This window comes from Camelus ferus, chromosome 16 (assembly GCF_009834535.1).
Source record: "Camelus ferus isolate YT-003-E chromosome 16, BCGSAC_Cfer_1.0, whole genome shotgun sequence".
NCBI classification, from domain to species: Eukaryota; Metazoa; Chordata; class Mammalia; order Artiodactyla; family Camelidae; genus Camelus; species Camelus ferus.
In genome coordinates, this window is record NC_045711.1 from 24,303,167 (window position 1) to 24,325,127 (window position 21,961).

At 41.7% G+C, this 21,961-nt stretch overlaps 1 protein-coding gene across 4 annotated transcripts in view; it reads left to right on the forward strand.

Moving 5' to 3' along the window:
• The window catches only part of RNF157 (ring finger protein 157), a 69,700-nt gene continuing 47,739 nt past the window's right edge, over positions 1-21,961 (forward strand). Inside the window, exons 1-2 of one of the 4 annotated variants that reach the window (XM_032456782.1) lie at positions 1-510; positions 17,172-17,290. In XM_032456782.1, coding sequence (XP_032312673.1) covers positions 423-510; positions 17,172-17,290 — 207 coding nt within the window. In that variant the 5' untranslated portion in view covers positions 1-422. The remainder of the gene's footprint in view (positions 511-17,171; positions 17,291-21,961) is intronic. The other 3 variants (XM_032456780.1, XM_032456783.1, XM_032456781.1) reach the window with 3 other exon arrangements.

Sequence of the window (21,961 nt, forward strand, 5' to 3'; positions counted from 1 at the left end):
GCAAGCTCTGCCGGGCGACTCGCCCTCGGCCCCTCCATCCCGAGGGGGGACGCGAGCCCCTGGCCAGCCCCGTGCGCCCGGCGGCCGCTCCGCCGCGTCCCGCCGCCCATTGGCTGGCCCGGCGCGGTCGCTCCCGCCCCGCCCCGCCATTGGCCGTGGCCGCCGCGGTCCCCGCGCGCGAGCCGCCGCTGACATCACAAGGCCTGAGGCGGCGGCGGCGCCCCCGGCCCAGCCCGCAGCCCCCTCGGCACAGGCGCCGCCGCGGGGCCCAGCGAAGGATGGTGCGCGGCGCGCCGGGGGCTCCCCGCCGCCAGAGCCACAGCGCCGAGACGGAGCCGGCCGCGGTGGGCAGTCGACCCCCGCACCGGGCGCGGGGCGAGCGGCCGCGGTGAGGCGCCGAGGACGGCGCGGGCGCAGCGACCATGGGGGCCCTGACCAGCCGGCAGCACGCGGGCGTGGAGGAGGTGGACATCCCGTCCAATTCCGTGTACCGCTACCCGCCCAAGTCCGGTGAGCACGACCCGGGGCTGGGAGGAGGTCGGGATGCTCTCGGGCGGGGACTCCGGGGGTCCCGGAGACCGAACCACCGAAGTCCCTGCAAAGTGATCTTGGAGGGTGGGAGGTCTTGGAGGAGGCCTGGAGGGGTGCTTTAGGGCCTTTGGCGGGGTCTTCGAGGTGGGCAGCCTTCCCGCCGGGGGACGGGAGCGGCCTGCACACATCCGTCCTGTAACAGAGACGTGCACTCTGGGGACTGCAGCTCCCGAGGGGCGGAGTGCCCGCCGGCCGCAGCGCTGCGTCCATCCCTTCCCTCCTGTGGGAACGGGAGCTGAGGGTTAAGATGGTCTTGGCATCTGAAACGGGCACCTGTGCTAGGTGCCCTGGTCGACACTTCCAGGCCTCCGGAGAGGGAGGGACAGGCACAGGTTTGAATTAGGTTTCTCGGGGGATAGCTTCCATTGCCCGCTGGAGGATGGTAGTGGAAAATGCCTTTGCGGTGCTGGTGCTTTGCAAGAGGCTGTCAGAAGAAAAAAAAAATGTTCAACAGAAACGTTGGGGAATCTAAGTATCAGAGTCACTGGGCTTGTCGCTTTGTCAAAGTAGTGGCAAGCCTGTTTTTTTGGAATGAGGATAGCTCTGAGCTCAGGGCACAGGTATGTAAAATGTATAGAAGTACTATGTTTCCAAAATCATTAACAAGACAAATGTCTCCAGCCTCTGGTTTGTAGCATAAATGTTGGAAGGGGGGGGGGATTTTGATAGCACAAGAGAAGCTCACAAGTGGATTGAGGACCTGCCAGTTCTGAACGGCTGGTGCATGACTTGACTCTTTGCTCTTTATTTTTCATTGCTTTCCCTAAGACTTTTGGGGACCCATGGCTGCTATCTTCTCTTTGACTTAGGACCTGATGAGGATGTTGGTGATCTTGGAGAGGTGTCAGAATTGCAGCAGTAGAATAAAGACATCCTAATAAGATGAGCTGGCTTCTCAGCAGTCTGTCCAGTTTGTGCCAGGTGAAAGCAGGGACCAGACAATGAACCTGCACCCTGCAGAGTCTCTGCCAGACTTGTATTGCTCACTGCTTTTTGTGCCAAAGAATGAATCCTTGCAGAGACGAATATGCTTCAGAGCTGCTTTAGAACAGTCTAAGATAAAGGCATGGGTCATTAGTGTTTTAATAAAGCTCTAGCTAATTATGACTCTACGAAACCAGTGCACAAGGAAGCATGTGTTTTGCTTTTTAGTAGACAAAAATATGCATAAGTGTCTGTGGATTTTTCTTTTCTGAAATCACTTAGCTTTTATTGATCAGGATTTGGAGCATGTTTTGCTGACCTTGGAGTTTTCAGAAGAGTTTGCTGCTCCAGAAGAGAATTCACCCCTCCTTTCAATATGAGAATTAGCCTTCACTGGAAGGCAATTCCCCAAAGGATGTTAATACAAGTATGACTCTTGGAATGATGATAATTAAAGGGTAATGGACCAAAACTTTTCTTAAGCAACATGCTCAATACCTACAGTCTTAAATCATCCTCTCCACTCCACCAATCCTTTGAAAGTTTTACCTAATGGTAACTTATTTTTGTTTGTTTGTTTAGATAATGGTAACTTATTTTTAATCAGAGCTTTTGTATCAGAGAAATCTTTGCAGCAAGTGGACCAAATTATGTGTATTGAAGGTAAAACACAGAAAATAGGAATCAGAACTTTCATGTCCCTGTCAGCAAACCTTTGTGTCCTTGAAACTTTGTGTCCTTGCATGTATGCTCTAGTCTAGAGGCACCTCCTTTTCGTTATTGTTGTGGGTTTTTTTGGGGGGGGTAATTAGGTGTATTATTTGTGGTACCGGGGATTGAACCCAGGACCTTGTGCATGCTAGGCATCCCCACCTAGAGACACCTCTTATCCTTCATCTAATCTTGAAATTCACCTGGCTTTTCACTCAACTATAGTATTTTAGACCCAAAAGATCCTTCCAGAGAATTTGGTCCCAGACCCACTCATTTGGCCAGGGTTACCCAGCAGGTGAGCGCTCTTCTTCCTAAACCATCAGCCTCTCTGCCTTTCTCAAGGAACTGGATTTTGAACTTGTCCTGGATGATTTGTGGAATGAGGCTGTTCTGCATCAGAACTGAAATAAAACTCAGGGGCCTGTCTCCCTGTTGCAGAATCAGACTGGGTTGATTTTGAGGACTCCTTCATTGAGTACTGATAGCAGAACAAAGCAAATAGCAGGTGACTGACCTGGCTCAGCTGAGACCGCCCTCGGGCTCACTGGAAAGTCTCTGTAACTCTAATGCCTTGGAATAGTTGTTTCAGCGAGCAGCACGGTCACGTCTCCCTTTAATGATGGTCACAGTGCCGAACAGAAATTGCTAGTGTGTGTGTGTGTGTGTGTGTGTATTTTTTCAAGGAACCCCCTAGTTTTGTATGCATGTTGAACTGGAAAAATTTCAAAAGTATTGAGAACAGCTGATTTCATGCTGGAACATGAGTTTGTAGCTTTTCCTTTTTTTTTTTTTTAAATAAAGGTAGGTGAAAATAAAATAGCCCCAAATTATTTAGAATTATTTACGTTTTGAATAAGTAATATAATCACATGGTTTGAAGTTTAACAATGAAAAGGCATACGGTGAAGGTCACGTTCTCACTGTAGTTGTTCATCCACCCAGTTCCCCCCTACACCCCTCCTGTACCTAGGTAACCACTTTTGGTTTCTTTGGAATTCTTCCAGAATATCTTGTGTAAATACGAGCGTAGAATGCTATTTAGACTATTCTGCCTTTTTTTCACTTTCAGAGATATTGGGGATCTTTTTATATTATCTCCATATTGGAGAAGGTTTTTTGGTGGTGGTTCTTTTTATTTAAAAAAAAACAGCTGTATAATATTCCTTTGTGTGCACTTGCCATCCGTTATTAACATAGTGTCCTATTGGTGAACATTTGGGAGGTTTTTTTCCCCCCCAATCTTTTATTACTGCAAATAATGCAGCAGTGTTATATATATGTTCTTAGATGGCTTTTTAGCTTTGTTAATAAATACATGAATATTAATCATTTAAATTACAGAAGGTATGATGGGCGTTTGTTTTTGTAGAGTATTTCCACATTAGCATAGAAAGCTATTTTTAGTACTATTCTGCATTTGTAGTTTTTTTTAAAAATTTATTTATTTTTATTATTTTGGGGGGAGATAATTAGGTTTATTTACTTAAATATGTTTAGGAGGAGTCCTGGGGACTGAACCCAGGACCTCGTACTTGCTAAACATGCACTCTACCACTTGAGCGATACCCTCCCCTTAGCTTTGTAGTTTTTGAGTTAGAAGCTGTATGTGCTTTTAAATCCTTCTCTGAGATCTTTGCTTCTTTAAAAGCCCACGATCATTTGTTCAGCAAAGGTATAGCTTTGCCGAGGTGGTTGTTTTTCTGCACACGTGCCCGTCTTTAGAAAGGGGTTCCCATGTCGATAAGAATCATTAGGTCTGTTTTGTTTTGGTTTTTTTTAGGTCTGTTTTCTCTATCCAGGTAGAAATAGGCATACTATGAAGACAATTTAATTCATGTTAATTCAGGACCTGATAAGTCTGTTTTTTTCTCTCTACATATGTGAGCAAATTGGAAAATGGGAGCAGCTCATTTTGCTTGGGTGTTCAGAGGGAAACCTGTCACAGAAATTCAGAATGGGAATCAGAGTCCTGAGTAGCTAGCACCACCATTCTCCAAATTTTGGTTATATTGGATTACACGTAGGCTTGTCAAGTGGTCTGTCCTAGGGCAAGAGCAGTTTTTAAAGCTTGGACCGGGAGGGTACAGCTCAGTGGTGGAGTGCGTGCTTAGCATGCACGAGATCCTGGGCTCAATCCCCAGTACCTCCATTAAATAAATAAAATAAAGCTTGATAATAAGTCTTTGCCTGTCAAATAGAAAAGTTTCTCTTAGCTTTTAGGAGCATCAATTTCATGTTAGTTTTGAAACTTAAAAATATGGAACTTACCACAGAATACAGAACTATTTGGTTCTGGCCCATTTTAATTGATCTGTGAACTAAAATTAAATAGATTTCTGAAACTCATAGTAAATACATTCAATAGCATAAAAAGACACTAAATGTTGCTCCATTTAATGATGAAGTCATCAAGATCAAGCGTTCAAATGCCAGTATTATTTTTTGAACACTTAAAATGCGGTAATTCTACTTTCAAAATCTCCAGGGTTTTTGCTTTAGTTGTACTTTACTTCATTGAGAGCAGATTGATTTCTTTCACTTCCTGATTTTGTCTTAAGATTTGGGGCCTTTGGTGTCCTTATATGATGGTGGTTGTGTTCTTTGGTTCTTTAGCATCTTTCTTCTCTTTCTGTTTATGACCATCTAAGCACATTATTGAGTGCCTACTGTATGTATTGTGCATTGTGCTCCACACCAGTGTATAGATTCTCATCCTGTGATTTTGATGCCTGTGGTAAGTAGCAGGACAGAGCCCTCAAGTCAGTCAACTTTGTAATTCATGTAACTCACAGAAGGGAGGATTAACAATACAAGCTACTTGGTGGCTGTATCAGCCAGAGGTCTCCAGGGAAAGAGAACTATTATGTGATAAATATATATAATTGGCCCTCGTTATTGTGGGGGCTGGCAAATCTAAAATTTGTAGGGCAGGCCAGCAAGCTGGAAACTCAGGCAGGATTTCTATGTTATAGTCTTAAGGCAGAATTCCTATTTCTCTGGGAAACCTCAGTTTTTGCTCTCAAGGCCTTCAACTAATTGGAGGAAGCCCACCCACTTTATCAAGGGTAATCTCTTTTACTTAAAGCCAACTAATTATAAATGTTAATCACATCTACAAAATACCCACCTCTAGATTAGTATTTGGACAAATAACTGGGCACCATAGCCTAGCCAAGTTGACACATAAAATTTAACAATCACAGTGTCTTCTTATTTTAGCAAAATATTCTTGCTAAATAGGTGCTGAGCTTAAGTTTTCAGTTGTTGAAAGAGTGCCTATGCTGTGAAAACATATTTTTAAAAGTCTAAAAATTATCAGTCTTCAAAAGTCATTATTTAGAAATTGTACTTCTTCCAAAATTTCAGCGCTTATTGTCTAGTGTCAGAGGTAGAATGCAAGCATACAGAGATAAACAAGAATAGAGAGTAAGCTATGACCAGGTGGGATATACTGCAGGAATGCAAGGTTGGTTTAATATCTGAAAAAATCCATCAGTGTTAATACACCATATTAGTAGAATAAAGAAGAGATCATCTCAGTAGGTGAAGATGGAATATTTTATGAATCCAACACCTATTTGAGATGAAAAACACTCAGGAAACTTAGAATAGAAGAGAACTTCCTCAGTCTGATACAGGGCATCGATGAAAAGCTCACAGCTGCGATCATACTTAATGGTGAAATACAGAATGCTTTTTGGCTAAGATCAGGAACAAGGCAAGATGTCTGCTTTCAGTATTGACTGCAGATTCTCACTAGTACAGTAAGGGAAAACAAACGCATTTTAAAAAAATTTATAAGGCATCCAGATGGTAAAGGAAGAAGTGAAACTCTCTGTTCACAGATGGCATGATCCAATATATAGAAAATACCAAGGATTCCACAAAAAGACCTTACTAGAACTAGTGAGTTAGGAAGTTTGAAGATACAAGACCAACATACAAAAATCAATAGTATTTTATATATAAGCAATATCTGAATATGAAATTAAGAAAACAGTTTCATTCCCAATAGCATCAAAAATAATACAATTCTTAGAAATAAATGTAACATAAGAAGAATATGATTTGTACACTGAAAGTTCTAAGTTGCCGAGATTGATGGTTTAACTAAAGACATTTAAAAAGATCTAAATAAATAGACATTTCACATTCATGATTAGAATACTCAATATTGTTAAGATGCCAGTGTTCTCCAAACAGAGTACATTCTCTGTCAAAATCCCAACAAACTTTTTTGAAGAAATTGGCCAGACAATTTAAATTTGGACATACAAAGGACCTGGAATATCCAAAATAATTTTGAAAAGGAAGAACAAAGCTGGAGGATTTTCACTACCCAATTTCAAAAATTACTATCAAGCCACAGTAGTCAAGACAGTGCATGATATTGGCACAATGAGAGGCATACAGATCAATGGAACAGAACTGCAAGCCAGAAGTAAATCCTTATATTTATGATCAGTTGATTCTGAGAAAAGTGCCAGGACAGTTCAACAGGGAAGTTTTTGATTTTTCAGCAAATGGTGCTTTGGACAATTGGATATTAACAAGCCAAAAAATGAACTTAGACCCTTTCTTTATATTACCAAAAATTAACTCGAAATGGATCAGGGAATGAAAACACGACCCACAGAATGGGGGAAAATATTTGCAAATCATATATATGGCAAGGAATTTATATCTAGAATATATAAAGAACTTGTACAATTCAGCAACGAAAAGACCATCCAATTAAAAAAGGAGCAAAGGTCTTGAGTAGACATTTCTCCAGTAGAGATATACAAATGGACAAAAAGATCATGAAAAGGCGCTCAACATGATTAGGGAAATGCAGATCAAAACTACAACTAGATAGCACTTCACACCCACTGGGATGGCTGTGATTAAAAAACAAATAACAAATGTTGATGAAGATGTGGAGAAATTGAAACCCTGGTACCTGTAAAATGGTGCAGTTATTTTGGAAAACTGTTTGACAGTTCCTCAAATGATTAGTTACTTTATAACCCAGCCATTCCTCTCTCCCAGGCACGAAAAATGGGGGAAAAAATCCACACCAAAACGTGTACATGAATATTCATAGCAGCATTATTCATAATAGCTAAAGGATGGAAATAACCCGAAATGTCCATCAACTGGCAAATCAAGCAACTAATAAAATGTGGTAAATCCACACAACGGAGTGTTATTTGGCAATAAAAAGAAATGAAGTATTGATGCTTGCTACAGCATGGATAAAACTTGAAAACATTAATGTTAGGAGAAAGAAGCCAGAGGCAAAGGCCATATATTGTATAATCCCATTTATAGGACATGTCCAGAAGAGGCAAACCCAGAGAGATAGAAAGTAGATTAGTGACTGCCAGTGGCTGGAGGAGGGGGAGGAAGAAGTGCCTGCTAATGGGTTGCTTTCTGGGATAATGAAAATGTTCTAAAATTAGGTAGTGGTGAGAAATTGCATAACTCTGTGAATATACTAAAAACCCATTGAATCGTACATTTTAAATAGGTGAATTGTACGGTATGGGAATTATATCTCAATAAAATTGGCTTCTTAAAAATTTCAGTGTTTTATTGAATTATAGTTGATTTAAGTGTTTCAGGGAAACAAGAAAGTGATTCAGTTATACATAAATATTCTTTTTCAGATTCTTTTCTATTATGGTTTATTACAAGATACTGACTATAGTTCTTTTGTGCTGTACAGTAGGACCTTATTTATTTACTTTATATAAAATAGTGTATATCTGTTAATCCCAGACTCATAATGTATCCTTCCCCCCACTTACCCCTTTGCTGACCAGAAGTTTGTTTTCTATGTCTGTGAGTCTGTTTCTGTTCAAAATAAGTTCACTTGTATCATTTCTTAGATTGCACATGTAAGTGATATCAGATGATAATTGTCTTTCTCTCCCTGATTTACTTAACTTAGTATGATCGTCTCTAGGTCCATCCATGTTGGTGCAAATGACCTTATTTTGTTCATATTCCATTTTGTGTGTGTATATAGCTATACCACATCTTTATCCAACAATAAAGCTATTTTTCAAATGGTCCTAAATTCAAGAGCTGAAACTATAAAACCCCTAAAAGAAGACATAGGAGAAAATATTTATTTGATTCAGATTGGGCAAAGAGTTCTTGGATACAAAAGCACAATCCATAAGAAAGACAACGGGTAAATTGGATTTCTTCTAAATTAAAGATGTTTCTGCTTCAAAAGACAACATTAAGATGAAAAGACAAAGCACCTTCTGAATGAAGGTATTTGCAAAACACATAGATAAAGGATTTGCATCCAGAATATATCAAGAACTTTTACAACTCAGTATTAAGAAGACACCCCAATTTAAAAAATGGACAAGAGTTGAATAGACAGACATATCACCAAAGAAAATATAGGAATGGCCAATAAACACACGGAAAGATGCTCAGCAGCAGCAGTAGTTGTTAGGGAAATACAATTAAAACCACAATGAGATAGCATTTCACAACCACTGGGATAGCTACAATTAAGAAGTTAGTATCAAATGTTGGTGAGAATGTAGAGAAGTTGGAATCCTTGTGCATTGCCGATGGGAATGTAAAATGGTTAACAATAACTTTGGGAAAGAGTCTGGGAGTGTCTTTCAAAGTTAAACATAAATTTACCTTATGATCTAGCAAGTCCACTCCTACAATCTATCTAAAAGAAATGAAGACATGACTGGGACATTGTGCTGTACACCAGAAATTGACACACTTTAATTGACTGTACTTCAATAAAATTTTTTTGAAAGAAATGAAGACTTATATGCACACAAAGACATGTATGTAAATGTTCATAACAGCATTGCTCATAATAGCCAAAAAAACTGGAAATAATCCAAATGTCCATCAACCGGTAAATGGATTAACAAAATGAGTTATATTCATACATTGTGATGCTATTCCGCACTTTAAAGGAAGGAACCATGGATGCAGGCTGCACGACACGGAGGAACCTCAGAAACACTGTGCTAAGTGAAAGAAGCCAGATGCAAGACGATGTTTTATGTGAGTCCATTTATAGGAAATGGCTAGAAAAGGCAAATTTCTAGAGATAGAAAGCAGAGCAGTGTTTGCCTGGGACTGCGGGTGGGAGTGGGAATTAGTCGTGGACTGGCACGAGGGAGGCTTTTGGGGTGGTGGAAGTGTTATCAGCTGGATTGTGGTGATAGCTGCCCAAATCATTGAATTATACAGTGGATGAATTTTATGCTGTGTGTCTTATACCTCGCTAAAGCTGTTTTTAAAAAAATAACAGTACAGAGGGGGTTATGCCAGGTGAATAAAATAAAGAAATGAGCTTGATTACAATGGGTGGGGCTCTTGGGGTCTAATGGCTTTCAAGGTAGACTTTGAAGGCAGGTAGAATTCTCCAACAGCCTGGTATGGAGAACAGTGTTAGTAATGGGTGAGGGTCGCCAATGTTCTTGATAGATTAACAGGTAGAAGCCAAAACTGAGAGGAACCAAATGGTGTTCTCAGGAAGATAGGTCCCTGAGAGGGATAAGTTGTGGAGAAAAAAGACTGGAAGCATAGAAGTTAGCTAGGAAATTATTACCCAATAACTCATTATAATTGAACTTGGAAAGAGCTGAGGTCTTGATGGGGATGCTTTGCACAAAGCACATGTTTAGTGTTTTTGTAGCTTTGACGCCTGTACCATTTTAAACCTGGGTGCCCGGGGAAGTGCAGCACCACTGACAGAAATGGGGGATCTGGAGTGGAAACTGCGCTTGAAGTAAGTCCCATACATCAGCCGGGGCTTTACCACTCCTCAACATCTAGGTAAATTGCATAGAAACTTACCTATTCCCCAGGATCCGAGCACAGACTTCCGATGCCCCCTTGGAGATTTCTGTGAATTCCCAGGTGACATGTTAGGACCACGTTGGCTCCTGAGCTCTAGCTTGCTGTCTTTTGCCCCAAACAAATGTGACAGCAGTCCATTATTCAGTTTCCCAAAAAATTCCATTCACATAAAGAATTCAGAGTGTGTTCTCTACTGAAGATTTGCAGGGGTGGGGTGATGAAGGTTGGGGGTACACTGCAGAAATACAAACTCTCTAACTGTGTGTCATCTAGGGAGTTTCACTGGCTTTTCAACTCACCAGCCCTGGCCCTTCTCTATCTTAATGTGTCTTTCCTCTTACCTTTCCTTTTTTGGGCTCTTCTCTTTTCTTTATTCTTTCCTCTAAGAAGGAAAACAAATTATAAAGTAGTTTGAGTGCCATTAGCAAGCAACCAGAGTAACCATACTCTTGGTGTGTTGATCTCCATTTTCATGAACATACATTGCAAAAAAAAAAATGGAGCCTTCCCGAAGAGGAGTTCTGGTGCCAGCTCTTAAGATAAAATGCCCTTCATTCCACCTCCTTCCAGAAGAAAAAGTTAGTCATTGTTTGAGGCACAAAAAGGGATATCCAGGTGAAAAAATTTGGCAGGCGGTTAAAGATTTGGACTGAAACTCCAAAGAAAGAACAGAGACAAAGATTTGGGAGTCAAGGATGGGTAAGGAGAAGCCAGTGTGTATTAATTGCCCACTGGGCCTCGCCAGTTATGTGCATGTTATCTTACTAGATCCCAGCAGTAATTCATGGAAGAGGTATTGTTAGCTCCATTTTACAAATCCAGACACCAATGCTCAAAAAAGTTAAATAATTTGTTGTAGGTCACACAGGTAGACGGCAGCATTGGAATCAAATCCAGCTCTGCCCAGAGTCAAAGCTTGTGCTTTGATGATGTGAGGAAGAGAGAGAGAAAAAATGAAAAAAAGGAGAGGACTGGGTACTTGGAGACATGTCCACGTTTGGAACTGGATGGAAAAAATAGGGTGAGATGAAGGAAAGACTCAGAAATTAGTGCTGAAGTCTTCTGAGCATTGGTAAGGTGAAGGCAGTGTAAGAAAAGGCAGTTGGTTTGGTTCAGCTCAGTGGTGGGAACAGCTGTAAAGATTTGAGGTGTTGTTGGGTGTGGGGTGGGAGCAGACAGAGGATGGATGTGTGGATGGATGGATGCATGGGTGTATGATGGATGGATGGGCGAGTGGGTGGGTCTTAGGACACGGCCGATGGAACTTGTTTTTGTATTTGTTTTTTAAGTCAGGGAGAAAACACACTTGTAGAATGAGGCAAGGAAAAAGCCAGTGGGGAGAGAGGAATAGAAATGTTGACAAAGAACGCTGTTTGCTGATGAGGTCTGGAGGAAGTAGAGGCAGCTGGGAATGAGAACCCAGGCGAAGACGTTAACCTTGGAATGGGAGAAAGGAGGCATACCTTCTTGAGACTGGAAGAGAGTATGGACAGAAATACAGGGAATTTGTAAAGTGTTGAAATTTGTGTAAAGGAGAAGGGCTTTAAGGGAGGGCCACAAAGTAGAAGGAAGACAGGTTAGAGTGGTCAGGATTGGGGACTTGAGAATGTGGGAAAGGTTTGGATCCACTGAGGTGTGCCTTGCTCTAAACACTGTAAAGCTGCAGTTGTTAACACTATATTGTACTGGTTCAGAATAGAATAGTCCAGATCTAGGTCCTATATAGCATGATAAAAACAGCCTTTCAAATTAGTTGGGGGAAAGGAATAGTCAATAAGTAGTGTTAGTAAAATTTCCTACTTGGAAAAAAAAAATTAAACCCTTATGCCACATAGTCCACAAGGAGAAATTCCAGATATTAAAAAAATAGGGAAAAAAAAAGCAAGCAAGCAACATAAGCTAGAAACAGTAGGGAATATTTATCAGTAGGGAAACAGTTAAATCTGGGCACTCAGTGGGATCACAGTATAGTGGTGAAGACCATACATGGGCTCTGGAATAAAAACAGCCAGATTTGGGGCCTGGCGCTGCCTCTGACTAGCTGTATGACCTTGGACAAAGTACTCAACTTCTCTGTGCATTCAGTTCCTCTTCGTTAAAATAAAAAAAAGATTGGTAAAAACCTACCTTGTACGGTTGTGAGGAATAATCTGTGTAATGCTTGTTAGTACAGTGCTATTACAGAGTGAGCCCTCAGTCAGGGGTTGTTATTATGTAGTCATTAACAATGAGGTCAGTCCGTAAGTACAGACATGGAAAGATGCCTACAGTACATTAGAGGGGAAGAAAAGCAGCATGGAAGATCAATATGTGTAATATCCCAATTAGAGTAAAAAACAAAATAAAGCAAAACAGAAAACCTGAATGTATTTATATGTGTATAGGAAAATCTGGAATGCATCAAACTGATTGTTAACAGTGGAGTTACTTTTAAAAAAAGTGGAGTTACTTTTCATAGGCTAGAGTTGGATTATCGCTATTTAAATTACATACTTCTATGTTTTAATTTTTTTTTTTGCAACAGACATGTATTGTGTAATTTTTAAAATAAGTAAAAACATGAAGAAGGAAAGCGGCTCTGTAGCATCAGAATTGAGTTGAACAGTTAGAGATGTTTAAAAACATTATTGTTACTTTCCTTTTATTTTTGCTGACCTAAAGCTGAAAGTATGTTATTCAAATGTCACGTACATGAAGATTTTTTAAATATATGAACACCTGAGAAGATTTCTGTAGCCAATCTTCCCATATTTTAACTTGGTACAAAGTTATTTTAAAATACAATTCCATGTTCTACAGTAATCATGTATATAACTCCATTAGTCCAAAAGTAAATAATCAAAGATTAGTATTTTTCACTTACAGGCTATCTAATTTATTTTACTGTGACCTCAGTAAAGAAAAGCATAAAAAGAAGGAATGATTGATTACAGATCTTGCAATAAAAACTCCCAATTCACAGGTTGAGATTTGCAGATACTGACTGGTATTTATAAACTAGATCAACAAGTTTACACTGTATAGCACAGGGAACTATATTCGATATCTTGTAGTAGCTTATGGTGAATAAGAATATGAAAACGAATATATGTATGTTCATGTATGACTGAAGCATTCTGCTGTAACCAGAAATTGACACAACACTGTAAACTGGCTGTACTTCAATAAAAAATTAATTAATTAATTTTAAAAGCTCCCAATTCACAAGAGATAGTGGCTAAAATAAAAAATGTATTTTACTTGGGTTTTCTTCAGCAGCAGAGAAGATTAGCTTGGCTTCTGCGCAAAGATTACACACAAATTCGTGAAGCTTTCCATATTAAAAAAATTATATATATATATTAATATATACTGTAATAATATATATATATTTGCGTCATCATTTACTCTACACAAATTATCTAAATTTTACTTGCTTGCTCAACATCTTTGAATTTTGTTTGTTAGTTTTATAAAATATAAAGTTTCCCTGACTTCAAAAACTTTAAAATCTTTGATTTGGAATCACGCCATGACCTGGCAGTAAATACATTGCCATTTCTTGGAGGTCTAAACAGTTGGGTTTTTTCCCCAACCCTGTTTCTATAGACAGACCGTATTTCTGTAATAATGTAAATTTGGAAAGAAAAGTTATTTTAGAATTAGAATTTTTGTTTGCTAACATTTAGTGTGCCCATTAAATGCAGAGTCGTAGAAGAATGGGAAATGGGTTTAGTCACTCTTTACTGTGTGATGTTATAGTTCATAGTGGTTTGGTGGCAAATGTCGGAATATCTAATTGAAGCAGACATAAATTATGGAATCCACTGAGCAATATTTAATTTCGCTTTGATGTTATAAATATGCCGAATACCCTAAATCATTGGGTAAATTATTTAAGATAATGAATTCTGAGATTTTTCCTTTTGTTTACATGATGAGTAACAAACTGTTGTATTTTTTTTCCATGGATAGTTGAATAAAAGAATGTAAGCAGCTGCCTAAAATTTTTAAAATATCGACTGCATGTTGAAATAATATTTTGGAAATATTGGGATATGGGAATATCCAATATTGGGATAAATAAAATATATTCAGATTAATTTTGCTTTTGAAATTGTGGCTGTTACATAATTTAAAATTATATATATGGCTTGCATAGTGACTGGCAAATGTATTTTGTGCCCAATATATTTTTATATGTGAATCTGGAAGAACAGTACTATTATAATTTTCTTCCCTTATAAGTAATTTGATTTTTTCTGTCTGGATGCCTTTTTTTCTTTAATAGTTTAAAAATATATATACTGAACTTATATTAGTGTTGGTCATTCTGGGCCATACCTTATGGGTTTTTCCCCTTGATATTTATTTTTATTGTGGTTAAACATACATAACACACTTACCACCTTAACCATTTTCAAGTGCACAGTTCAATGTTAAGATCTCTAGAACTTTTCTAGTCTTGCAAAACTGAAACTCTATACCCATGAAACACCAGTCCCTCCCACTCACACCTTCTTTTTTAAATATAATTTTGTGTATAATGCAGCTTCTTTTTTCTCCCAGCTTTATTGAGATATAATTAACATATAACCTTGTGTAAGCTTAAGATGTACAACATGATCATTTGATCTGCGTATCTTGCATAATGATTACCACAAGGTGTGTCCCGCAAAGAATTCTGAATTGGAGTTCTGGTTAAGAAATTGTAGCCAACTAATAGTGGGAACTAGTCATGTGTGTGTTTTTCCTATTAGCAAATAGGCAAGGAAGTGTTTCAGTGTAGTTCATTTTCCTACCATTTCTGATTTTAGGGAAATGTTCACACTCAGAAGTAAAAATGTATATGAATTGTCCAAAAGACGTTTTTTCCCCAGGGATTGTTGGTGTGTTTGCTGTTGGTGCCCTCTGACGTGGTGGCTGTACGTCACTGTGCACCAGTCTGCACCTCTGGGCAGCCTGGGCAGACAGACAGAAAGCTCAACCCAGTGGGTTTGTTTTCTTATTGGGACAAGTTATTAGAGAGGCGCATTTCAAAGAAAGGAAAAAGCAGCGTTTTGGTTGTCTTAAATGAGTTTTCCTTTTACCTGGTAAGGCATGGGTCTATTAAGTGTGCCCAGGGAGATCCACTCTTCACAGAAATGTGGCATTGACTCTTCTCCTGAAATGAAAAATCCTCTTTGCCTAACTCTAATTCTTTGTATATTTGTGCTCTTGATATTTTAATGCTAGGCAAGACTAGAATTAGCTCTACCTTACTTTCTGGATAATTTCTTTTTATATCATGACCTCCCCCCCCCAAAAAAAGGGGCATTTCCAGTAGAACCCTGTCATCTTCTTTAACATGTTAACCCCCAAGCTGTTAGTGTAATTCTCTTGGGACGATCAGTCACTACCACGTGTAAGCTGATTATCCGTGGATTGCACTGTCCCCGCGTCCCTCACCTGACCTGCTCACAGGTCCTGGAGACTCGGCGTGCCCCCCACTGAACTCAGCCGGGACAGCTCCGGGCACCAGACCTGCCTCTCTCCGTTCTTTATGCATGATCGGGGCAGGCCACACGTCAACGTGAAAATCTTTCCCTTTTCTGATTTCACCTCATGTATAATACATGTCTCATTTCTAGTGTATAGAAATTAGTACATTTTACTAAGGTTCAACAGCAAATGACAAATTATTCTAGATGGCTGCTTCCACTTCAGGCAGCTAGGCACCTCCCCTCTCCATAAATTATGCATTCAGAAAATCGGGCTAGCAAGTGCGAGACATAAATAATTGATAATTAAGCTTCCCCAAAGGATGACTTGCACTGTTGTGTCGCTGCAGATGGCTGCGCTGTGTGTTTCAGCTTTGATGGGTAACTTTCAAGGGTTTCTCAAGTGATAGCTCAGGTTTTGGTTTGCTGTTCTCCTCAAATAATTGTTTCCCTGCTCGTTGTTTAAAGGATTGCCTCACTTTGTGGTGAGTGACGTTCTCCACGTTGCTTTGTTGAGTGTTTCTAGCCCAGAGTGGCTCCATGGGTAGAAAATCCAGAAAACGAATAAACGAATACTTGGTTCTGTTAGAATTTTTTTTTTCTGTTAGAATTTTCTTCTCTCCCTTCCTCGCTATGGCTTCTTCATAGGCTGAAAGTGCTGAAGCTCTTTTTTTTTTTTTTTTTTTTAGAGTTTGCTGTAAGCATTTATCCCAGTTGGATGACGCATAAAGAATACTTTTGCCGATTCATAACTTCTTTGTATTTATCCAAGAATTGGGAAAACAAATTAAAAAAAAAAAGAATTGGGGTAGATGCAAGGTATCAATAAAATATGTTATTGTGTGAGTCATTCACTTTGAACAGCTTACCTTTTGGAGAGAATTATATTATAGAAATATGGGTTAGGAGGCATTTGTCTAATCATCAGATTTGGAAAGTGTTCCCAGATGGAATGTGCGGTGTTACCTGAGCCTCCCTTGGTCACTAGGTTCCATCACATCCTGGCACAGCTCCTCCGTCTCTCTGGATAAGGCAGATGGAGATTCTGACCCTGGCTGCTGATTGCATCCGGTTATTGCAGAGTTGAAATATCCCTGCCTCCTGGCTGGTCAAGGTGGGGCAGAGAGAGCCTGCCATGACTGATGTCCCTGCTACCTTGGCCATTGGTACTGTGAATGAATTTGAGAAATTCATTAGGCTTATGAAAATCTAGGCAAAGAAATGCATGTGTGTGTATGCATGCTGATACCTGCGGTTAGGATTCCTGATGACATGGAGAACAGAGAACAGCCACTTCAAGTTTAAGGGAAAAAAAATCAGAAACAAAGTACATAGATATGTTTGTTAATGTGCACTGTGGGGCCTTCTGGTCTTTTGGCTGATGCTATTGTAGGCAGATCACAGTAAGGATTCAATTAAGAATGTCAAAAGGAACACAGTGATCTGTTTTATATTTGGTATCTTGGGTTCTCACTGCTACACTTTTGCTTATTCGGTGCCATTGTCTCCAATCAAGGGAAGACAATTCTCCTAGGGTTAGAAATTGCTCAAATAATTAGTTGAAGGGTAACTTTTTTTTACCCTAATTGGCTTTCTCTGCTTGGTTTATTTTGACTGGTTTCTGTTTGATTTTTCTATCTCTAGGAAGCTATTTTGCTAGCCACTTCATTATGGGAGGAGAGAAGTTTGACTCAACTCACCCCGAAGGCTACCTGTTTGGAGAGAACAGCGACCTGAACTTCCTGGGGAGCAGACCAGTTGCGGTATGGTTGTGGCCCGATCCCTTCCACGTGGGGCGTGGTCGTGGCCCGATCCCTTCCACGTGGGGCGTGGTTGTGGTCCGATCCCTTCTACGTGGGGCTCGGTGGCCCATTCAAACAGCCTGGTCAAAAGGAGTCTGTAATTGATGGTTCAGCAGCATTTGTAGCTTGTTGTGAGTCAGGAGGGGCCCAAGGAGCCAGACTGCAGCCTCTTGGGCAGAGCGGGGTCTCCCAGTGCTGGAGACTGACCTGTGGGAAAGTGTAGAGTTGGCTTGAGGATGAGAACATCTCATAAACCCCAGCTCTCCTACAGATGGGAAGCCCTGCCTCAGTGCCACCTCTGCAGCCTGCCCCTGCCCAGCCCCCAGCCTGCCCTCACCTTGCTTTGTGTCCCTCTTCATTGCACCTAATACCACGTAAGCTTTCATTTCTCCGTCCCTTCCTCTGTTTGTTGCCTGCCTTCCCCTTTAGAGTGTACATTTCACAGGGCAGGGGCTGTTTCACCACAGCTTCTGAGCACCCAGAGCAAAGCCTGGGACATTCCGATAAGCCCTTAATAAAGACCTGTTGAATGAGTGACTGAAAAAGTTTCCCTCAATATCCTAGTTGGTATCAGGCTGTCTCTCTTTCAATTCATTCAGCACATTCCGTAAACCTTGATGGAGCATTTTCTCGGCCCCCAGCACGAGGCTTTGTAGTAACGGCTGCCATGTGGCTGGTGAGTGGCTACCACGTGCTAAGGATGGTCCGAGATGCTTCTCGGATGTTATTCCTGGTCTTCGTAAAGACAGAGGACCTATGATTAATCCCGTCTGGTAAGTGAGAGAACTGAGGTTCCCTGAGGTGGATAGCAGGCAGGAGCCTTTATTGACACGTAGACTCTGTTCCAGGCCCTGTTCTAAGTGCCTTACAGAACGTTTTCCCAAAGTCACAGAATTGGATCTGCCTAGCCACTGCTTAGTAACCTTTCCACTGCTTTGCATCGCTTCAGAACATCCTGCCTCCCTCCAGAAACTCCCAGTTTAGTGAGGCATGCCAAACAGGTGAACAGGAAATGTTTCCACAGCAATAAACGTCTGAAGGGACTGGATTCTGCAGGGGTTGAGAGTTGGGGGGGTGGGTGGCCAGGGCAGAGGCTTTGGCGCTGGCGTGGAGGAGAGGTGGCGGGACTGAGTGAGGCTTTGGAGAGTGGCTGGGTTTTCACTGGGCCAGTGGGACAGGGGCTTCCCGGGAGTGAGGTACAGAGCACAGGCCTGAAAGCATTCACATTTCTGCTGAATCAGCAACCATTTTTCTTGTTGTTGTGTTTGTTTATTTTGTTTTTAATTTGGGGATGGAGAGGTGATTAGTTTTATTTACTTATTTACTTATTTAACAGAAGTACTGGGGGTTGAACCCAGGACCACTGAGCTCTGCCTTCCCCCAAGTCAGCAACCGTTTACTGAGCAACTGTGTGCCAGGCACTGTGTTAGGTGCTGGGGATAAAAAGCTGAAATGAGCGTGGCTTGTTCCTCCCCTGGAACAAATAAGGAAGCCAGTCTGGTGGGAGTGGACTTTTCCTGATGGCAAAACAAGATTGGAAAGGTAGGTGGGGGCTCCATCACCTGGAGAGATTTTTGACTCTCCCCTGTAGGCTCTGAGGAACGTTGAAGATTTTTAAGGCAGATGAGTAGCCTGGGAAATCAGGGGTTTTTTGTTTTTGTTTTTAAGGAAGGTTAATCAGGTGACAGTCTTCACCTGGAGCTACAATTGAAAAACATTTTGGGGGGGCTATTATTGGTTTTCATGTTTTCTGTCTTTCTATCTGAAGTGACCCCCACCCTGCTTATAATTCTTAGTTCAGTAGGACTTCTGAAAAATACCACGTCCTTTCTGCTTCAGATTCACTTATGACAACTCATACCTACTAAATGTCTTCTCCCTGAATTTGCTACTAGTACCTGAGTTATTAGAGTGGAAAGACCTTGTTCTTTTTTTTTCTGTTGGAGCTGGATCGGAGCTCTTCGCCGGGAGTCAGCTCGTGCTCGGAAAATGCCCTTTCTTCTCATGTGGGCTTGCCGTTTGCATCCGTTTCTTCCTCCCTTTTTTCTTTCTTCTGATGTCAGAATAGTTTGTATATTAAAAAAATTTTTTTTGACCTTTTCAGGCCATAAAGAGAATTTTAAAAGAAGGGAATGCTTCTTTGGGTTCCTTTGAGGTTTGTGCTGGCTGTCAACCTTCCCAAAGTTTAACAGCCTTGTTTACACTTCTCTGTGAGCCCATGAATGACCGAGCTCTCCCAGAAGCACCGGAGAGCAGCCTTGACCTTAACTTTCAGGCTTTCTCCCAATGGACCATCAACATTGGCCTTTTTGTTGTTTTTTTATGGAGTAATCATTACATACGCTTAATGTTGCCCAGAGCAAATGTTTTCAAAAGACATCATAATTTCATGTTAAGAAAGCAAATCAGAGTAACCTTAAAGAGGTAGATAGAAGTATAGGAGATGGAATAAATGTAGCACATTTCCCTTTTCTTTTCCCCCTTCCTTCGTGAATAATAATTATAGTTTACATCTATTAAGCACCTACTGTTTGCCTGGCCTGGTGGTCCTAAGCTCTTCATACACATTTCCTCAGTTTGTTTTCATCCTCTGATGAGGAGGGCCCTGATCTGACAGATGAAGGAGACCCAAAGAACCGAAACAAAGATTGCAAAGCCTGCAAGTGACTGAATCAGGATTTGAGCCCAGCAGTCCAGCTCCAGAGCCTGGGGTCCTCTGCCCTTTCCTGCCAGTCAGCTCAGGTGTCCTCAGGAGCCCTGCCCACATCCTGCCTGTGAGCCTGTTTGAGTAGATGGTCGAGTTCAGTTTGTGAGACGTGGAGAGCGAGCCGAAAGTAGCCAGAGCAGCGGTGACACCCTCATGGTGTCTCTTGAGAAAGCTGGTATGTGGTGTGTAATTCCACCTGCCGACCTGACCCTGGGAGTTTGCCATTACTGTGCGCCAGCTCGTTCAGGGGAAGGCCCAGTGATTGAAGGCTGACGTGTAGCTCGAGTTCTGAAGGACTGACCTCTACTCTCTAGTAACATATCTGGGTGTCATTAAATGGGCATCAGGTTGCAGAGGAAAGAGAACAGCCTTATAAAGCCATCCAGCAGCTCCAGGCAAGAACAGCTCCTCTTTCCAGAGAGATGGGGACAAAACATGTCGAAATAAATGGTTAGAGGGAAATACAAATGCCATAGACTTCCTGGCTTCTGGGACTGGGGGCATTTCCTGTCATTTCTGTGCGATCGGACTAAGACGAGGACCCTTTGACGGAGCAGTCGCTCAGCCCTTAGCTCTTACTGGAGCCCCGCTGACCTCCCACTTAGGATAATCCGTCAAAGTCAAATTTATTATCAAGTCTTCAGGTCAGATTTAAAGGACTGGAGTGTGTGTATATACACAGAAAGGTGGCTGAAGAGAGGTTGGAAGCAAGATTTCAAGGTTTATTTACATCTTAGTATTAAACCCTTTGTGACCTTGGCAAGTCCATCACTCAGGCTCTCAAATTACCCACTTTTAAAGTTGAGGGGGTTCTGACTTTATAAGCATGTCATGCTTGAAAAATGCACTGGAATTGCTGGACGGGAGGGTATGGAACGATGTTAGCTGTGCCCACCAACCTCTCAGGTCTGTTATTTCTGCAGCTCCTGATAGTTCTGGGTGGAGAGAATACTCACTGGTTTTTAAGTAATTGTCTCAAGTAGTGAGCAGGGCTCCCGGAGGTCCTTCTGCTCTGGTGCCTAGCTGGAGGAGGTAAGATGGCTGTGTTTGTGTGTCACAGTTATAAGATGTTAAATGAAAGCCATCCCTCCCCTTTCTTAGGTGGCAGAAGAGCTCATGCTGATTTTTTTTTTTTTTTGTCCTTTATTAGATCATGTCTTGTTGAGGTAAATTGCTGCTAAAACTCTAAATTATGTAGAGGCTTAGTGAATTTAGGATTGTCAGAGTATCAAGTGATGTTGACTCTACGTGAATTCAGATCTTTCCTCTCACCTGAGGGGAAGCAGCTGAGTTGCAGGCAAGCTCCCGCACCCCGCATCCTCTGTGTGAGCTGTCCCCGGGGCCCTGGGAACGTGCTTTCCCCTCCTCACGCTCCCTGCAGCCTGGCTGCACTGCTGGCCTTAAACACAAGGCGTACTCAGATGGGCTTTCTTTCTACCCCTAATAGAGATAGACTCCAAATTTGTGCTTCACTCCAGTTCCTGGGCACTGAACCCTTTTATTCACATGTGTGCAGGGAGAGCCAGTTACTCAAAGGAACTTGGTGGCATTTCCATTTGTGAATTGCATGCATAGAGCTGTGTGTCAGCTATGGTGCTGTACATTCGGTCCATGGTGCTGTGAGTCATATATTGTGATGGCAACTGGGGATGCAGAGCTGAGAAGGACTTGGCCCCTGCCCCGAGGAGCTCCAGCATCGTGGGGTAGGCAGATTGCCCCTCACTGTGATGAATCGTGGTAAGTTCTATGAGAGACAGGGCTAGTGCTCTGACAGTGCAGGGGAGAGGGGATGCCCTCCGCCCAGGGCTCTGAGAGGTGAGCCCTTGTACCTGGAGGGGTGAGCAGGATTTCCCAAGTGCTGCTAAGGCAGAATTCCCAGGCACTGTGAGGAAACACCAAGATGCAAAAGTGCACGTCGGGCTTCC